General features: G+C 37.4%; 1 protein-coding gene and 3 pseudogenes across 1 annotated transcript; all 4 read left to right on the top strand.

Moving 5' to 3' along the window:
* Positions 1-875: 875 nt before the first annotated feature.
* Positions 876-1,709, top strand: LOC115891686. Its single transcript, XM_030912227.1, has one exon. It carries the CDS (start codon positions 918-920, stop codon positions 1,701-1,703), a length of 786 nt encoding a protein of 261 aa, XP_030768087.1. The 5' UTR covers positions 876-917; the 3' UTR covers positions 1,704-1,709.
* A 474-nt stretch (positions 1,710-2,183) lies between these two features.
* On the top strand, positions 2,184-2,924 carry LOC115891685 (annotated as a pseudogene).
* A 925-nt stretch (positions 2,925-3,849) lies between these two features.
* LOC115891715 lies at positions 3,850-4,476 on the top strand (annotated as a pseudogene).
* Positions 4,477-5,011: 535 nt separating this feature from the next.
* On the top strand, positions 5,012-5,673 carry LOC115891714 (annotated as a pseudogene).
* The last annotated feature ends 327 nt before the right edge of the window (positions 5,674-6,000 follow it).

The following is a 6,000-nucleotide window of genomic DNA, read 5'->3' as shown; positions in this document are numbered from 1 at the left end:
TATTTGAAAAACGGTAAAGAGAAAATTTGTTTCTTTTATTTAGATCTACCAGCCCTGATAATATTGGCACTTATTTAAGACTCACCCTGTATATTAAATTCTTAAAAAAAACGTAGTAGGTTCCGGCCACCATATTGAACTACAATTAACCTAGTAATATTACATATGAAGTTACTCTTCGTCTAGTCAACGTGTTTGTTCAAAACGAGATTGATCAATATTTCGATTTTTTTACCCTGTATAATCAAATGACTTTGTAGATGAACGACAAACCAGAAGAAAATTACGTATATTTTTCATTTTTTTTAAGCAATCATCCCCCGAATTTGTTTGGCACTCATTTATTGACACCCTCTATACATTACTAATGTTTGGATTTACAAAGTATTAAATCATATTAACACAACCATGTTATGAATATAAATAATATAAATACAAAATAATAATACATTTTTCAATTTAATTTAGTTCAAAAGTAATACTAAAGTGCACTTACCTCTTCAAGTTAGATGCAATCTTCTTGGACGACTAATTGTCAGTGATGCAGCTTCAGCTCAACAACCCGACTTAACACTCTACAAACCGCCAAAGAAGAGATACTCAATCTTGATAATGACTTTTCTACTACCTGTTCGGCATCGTCAACAATGAAATCCTTTTACTAAAAATAAAATAAGCAAATCACCGTACGCTTTATCGATGATGGAATTTTCTGAAGATTAATCGCGAGAACCATAACAAGGATACTTGTTACAATCTCGGCTTAGTCATTTAGTGCTCTACTTATTTTCGAGTATCCGAGAGAATGGACAGATTTTCAATAAAAAACGTTTTTCACTTTTGATTTTTCCCTACTATAAATTGATGTTTCGGTCTTAGATTGGATCAGTTCGTCTTTACCGAGCGTTGCCTCGAAAATGATCTTGAAGTTTTGTTGTGTCTTCTCCATCTTGCTGTTCGGTGTAGTGTCGGGTATTGCAATCGCCGAAGACCATGCCGAAAAACCGTCAGAAACCGCGAGAATGTTTTCGAAAAACTGTAACTCGGCCTATTCCTTTACCTGTCTCAAACTAGACATCGTATCGTGGGTGGACAAGTTAAACGAAAACGACGACTACAGTGTCGTTCCTGGTGTTTCCATAGTAAAAGAAAACAACATTAATTCCACAAACACAGCAGATTTAGTCGCTCAACTCGGTAGAGAGTTCCCAGACGATCCAGAAGCCAGACTCGACGCATTCCTCTTGAAAAAAGTCTCAGGATTTGTCAACAACCATTCAATTAAACTCAAGCTTTGGAGCGATGAAAAAACAAACGCTGCTTCGGCTCGTAAAGGCGGTGGTGGAGGAGGCGGAGGTGGCGGTGGAAAAGGTGGTGGAGGAGGTATGGGATATATCCTCGCAGCAGGTGCCATGATGAAAGGAACCTTAATGGCACTGGCTCTGGCTGGTTTGGCAGCTTTGGCTGGTAAAGCCCTGATGGCTGCTATGGCTGCATTGTTGCTCTCAGCTATTTCAGCTCTGAAAGGAGGTGGTGGAGGTGGAAAAACCACTTATGAAGTTGTAGCAAAGCCCGTTTATAGCTCGTCTCATTCTCATTCGGTGTCTCATGAGGATATCGGTGGTCACGGGCATTCGAGTTATGGAAGAAGTTTTGACCAGCCCTTACTCAACGTTCTGCAACCAGGGTTCAAGCCAGCTTAAAAATAAGAAGAGTTATTATTTTGATTTAGTAATTTATTGTTATTTATTTTTGTCAAATAAAATGATGTTTGCTAAAAATTGTTCGTTTTTATTTACTCTCCATGCAAAATACTGTGACATTTCTTACAGTATATAGCAATATATGATTAAAATATTTATAAACTAATTGTATCTACTAATAATCTATTAAATAAGACAGTACAACTAAATATACATTTTCGTAATAAGTAATTATATACTTATACTTATTCGTAAGAAGTAGCAGTCCCTCAAATTTAGAGATACTTTCTAATCTAGGATAGAAAAGTTAAAATCTCGTTAATGGTTGTTATCTACCGTTATTCGTAAAAGATTAATAAAATTACTTTGATTTTTCTACTATGTTATAGTTAGCTTACATTCATGAATTTACTAAAGATATTCGTAAAGTCGACGATTAAAATACTAATCAATAGGATTTACTTTATTCATATAGTTTAAACTTGCAATCGCCGAAAATCGTGTCAAAAAACCGTCAGAACCCGCGAGAATGTTTTCGGAAAACTGTAACTCGGCCTATTCTTTTACCTGTCTCAAACTAGACATCGTATCCTGGGTGGACAAGTTAAACGAAAACGACAACTACAGTGTCCTTCCTGGAGTTTCCATAGTAAAAGAAAACAACATCAATTCCACAAACACAGCAGATTTAGTCGCTCAACTCGGTAGAGAGTTCCTAGACGATCCAGAAGCCTGACTCGATGCATTCCTCTTAAAAAAGTCTCAGGATTTATCCACAACCATTCCATTAAACTCAAGCTCTGGAGGGATGAAAAAACAAATGCTGCTTCGGCTCGTAAAAGCGGTGGTGGAGGACGTGGAGGTGGCGGTGGAAAAGGTGGCGGAGGAAGTATGGGATATATCCTCGCAGCAGGTGCCATGATGAAAGGAACCTTAATGGCACTGGCTTTGGCTGGTTTGGCAGCTTTAGCTGGTAAAGCTCAGATGGCTGCTATGGCTGCATTATTGCTATCAGCTATTTCAGCTCTTAAAGGAGGTGGTGGAGGGGAAAAAACCACTTATGAAGTTGTAGCAAAGCCCGTTTATAGCTCGTCTCATTCTCATTCGGTGTCTCATGAGCATATCGGTGGTCACGGGCATTCGAGCTGTGGAAGAAGTTTCGATCAACCCCTACTCAACGTTCTGCAACCAGGGTTCAAGCCAGCTTAAAAACAAGAAGAGTTATTTAGTAACTGGCGTTGTTTCAGTAATTTATTGTCATTTATTTTTGTCAAATAAAATGATGTTTGTTAAAAAATGTTCGTTGTCATTTACTTTCCATGCAAAATATTGTGTAATTTTTCACAGTCAAGCAATAATATGATTAAAATATTAATAAACTAATTGTATCTACTAATAATCTATTAAATAAGACAGTACAACTATATAGGGTGTCCCACAATTAGTGCGACAAACTGAAAGGGGTGGTAGAGGGCATCAAAGCAAGTCATTTGAGTATAGGATGTCCGGAAATGTGCCATTTTGGCCGAAGGTGGAGTGAAACGTAAATTTCAAGTTGCATTATTTATTCAAAACATTTACAGAAACTGCTCAAAATGCCGTCCATTCTGTTGAAGACACAAATGCACACGCCTGTTCATGGATGTACGAACCCTGGCAACCCCGGCGTGCAGTCCGTGTTGGTACCTTAGTGCACGTCCAGTCAAGTTCCTTCCGCTCATTTTAATAATACCGGACATGGGTTCGTATATTCAAATGACTTGTTTTGATGCCCTCTACAACCCCTTTCAGTTTGTCGCACTAATTGTGGGACACCCTGTGTATATATTTTCGTAATAAGTAAGAATATGCTTACACTTATTTGTAATAAGCAGTAAAGTCCCTCAGATTTAAAGATACTTTCTAACTTAGTATTGAAATGTTAAAATCTCGTTAACGGTGAGTTATTTACTGTTATTCGTAAAAGATTAATGAAATAACTTTGATTTTTCTACTATGTTAAAGTTAACTTACATTCGTAAATTTGCTAAAGATATTGGTAAATTCAACGATTAAAATACTAATCAATAGGATTTACTTTCTTCATATAGTTTAAATTTTGCATCGGGGGTTGCAACCGCCGAAAATCGTATCAAAAAACGTGAGAATGTTTCAGAGAATCTATAAGTCGGTGTATTCCCCCACCTGTCTGATATTAGACATCGTATCGTGGGTGGACAAGTTAAACGAAAACGACTACAGTGTCTTTCCTGGTGTGTATATTATTAAAGAAAACAATGTCTATTCTACAAATATTATTTGTCTTTTGATTTAGTCTTTCAACTCGGTAGAGAGTTTCCAGACGATCCAGAAGTCAGACTCGAGGCATTCCTCTTGAGAAAAAGTGTCAGAATTTGTCAACAATCATTCAATTAAACTCAAGCTCTGGAGTGATGAGAAAACTAATGCTGCTTCGGCTAGTAAAGCCGAAGGTGGAGGAGGTGGTGGTGGCGGTGAAAAAGGAGGTGGGGCAGGTGTAGGATATATCCTCGAAGCAGGTGCCATGATGAAGGGAACCTTAATAACTCTGGCTTTGGCTAGTTTGGCAGCTTTAGCTGGTAAAGCCCTGATGGCTGCTATGGCTGCATTGTTGCTCTCAGCTATTTCAGCTCTGAAAGGAGGCGGTGGAGATGGAAAAACCACTTATGAAGTTGTAGCAAAGCCCGTTCATAGCTCGTCTCATTTTCATTCGGTGACTCATGAGGATATCGGTGGTCATGGGCATTCGAACTAGGGAAGAAGTTTCGATCAACCCCTACTCAACGTTCTGCAACCAGAGTTCAAGCCAGGTTAAAAATAAAAAGAGTTATTATTTTGATTTAGTAATTTATTGTTGTTTATTTTTGTCAAATAAAATGATTGTAAAAAAATGTTCGTTTTTATTTACATTCTATGCAAAATACTGTGACATTCTTCACAGTCAAGCAATATATGATTAAAATATTAATAAACTAATTGTATCTACTAATAGTCTATTAAATACGACAGTACAACTATATATACATTTTCTTAATAAGTAAGTATATACTTACACTTATTCGTAATAAGCTGTAAAGTCCCTCAGATTTAAAGATACTTTCTAACTTGGTATAGAAAAGTTAAAATCTCGTTAACGGTTAGTTATTTACTGTTATTCGTAAAAGATTAATAAAATGACTTTGACATTCATGAATTTGCTAAAAATATGAACAATTGAAATACTAATTAATAGGATTTACTTTCTTCATATGGTTTAAATTTTGCGTCGGGTGTTGCAATCGTTCGCAAGAATGCACCAAATCGTTCGCAATCGTTCGCAATCGCACCAAAATTCGCGAGAATGTTTCAGAAAACGTGTAGCTCGGCGCGGCGTATTCCTTCACCTGTCTGAAATTAGACGAGGTACCGTGGTGGACAAGTTAAACGAAAACGACGACTACAGTGTCCTTCCTGGTGTGTCTATTGTAAAAGAAAACAATCTCAATTCTGATTTAGTCTCTCAACTCGGTAGAGAATTCCCAGACGATCCAGAAGCCAGACTCGACGCATTCCTCTTGAAAATAGTATCAGGATTTGTCAACAACCATTCCATTAAACTCAAGCTCTGGAGCTATGAAAAAACAAATGCTGCCTCGGCTCGTAAAGGTGGGGTTGGCGGTAGAAAAGGACGCGGAGGAGGTATGGGATATATCCTCGCAGCAGGTGCCACGATGAAGGTGCTGGTAAAGCTTTGATGGCTGCTAGGGCTGCATTGTTGCTCTCAGCCATCTCTGCTCTTAAAGGAGGTGGTGGAGGTGGAAAAACTACTTATGAAGTTGTAGCAAAGCCCGTTTACAGCTCGTCTCATTCTCATTCGGTGTCTCATGAGGATATCGGTGGTCACGGGCATTCGAGCTATGGAAGAAGTTTCGATCAACCCCTACTCAACGTTCTGCAACCATGCAGGGTTTAAGCCAGCTTGAAAAGAAGAAAAGTTATTATTTCGATTTAGTAATTTATTGTTATTTATTATTTTCAAATAAAATGATATTTGTTAAAAAATTTTTTATTTTTATTTTTTATCCAAGCAGGATGTTATACAGATCACATATTATGTGACACTTGATCAAACATTAGTAAAATAATTGTATCTATTGGTAACCTACGAACGAGACAAATTAAGTCAATATTAGGCGCGATTCTCACTAGAATGCGGTTAATCGGAATCGCGCATTAGAGTCTTGCCAATATAACTTAGAACTTGAAATATATCTGTAATATTTTAGAGAATTTGCTATAA

This window comes from Sitophilus oryzae, unplaced genomic scaffold, assembly GCF_002938485.1.
Source record: "Sitophilus oryzae breed Bouriz unplaced genomic scaffold, Soryzae_2.0 scaffold_1190_pilon_pilon, whole genome shotgun sequence".
NCBI lineage: Eukaryota > Metazoa > Arthropoda > Insecta > Coleoptera > Curculionidae > Sitophilus > Sitophilus oryzae.
The sequence above is the reverse complement of the archived record's forward strand: the minus strand, read 5'-3'. Positions and strand labels throughout refer to the sequence as shown.

Bases quoted from the DNA above. Each gene is read 5' to 3' on its own strand.
- LOC115891686 (XM_030912227.1), top strand. From the start codon at position 918: ATGATCTTGAAGTTTTGTTGTGTCTTCTCCATCTTGCTGTTCGGTGTA.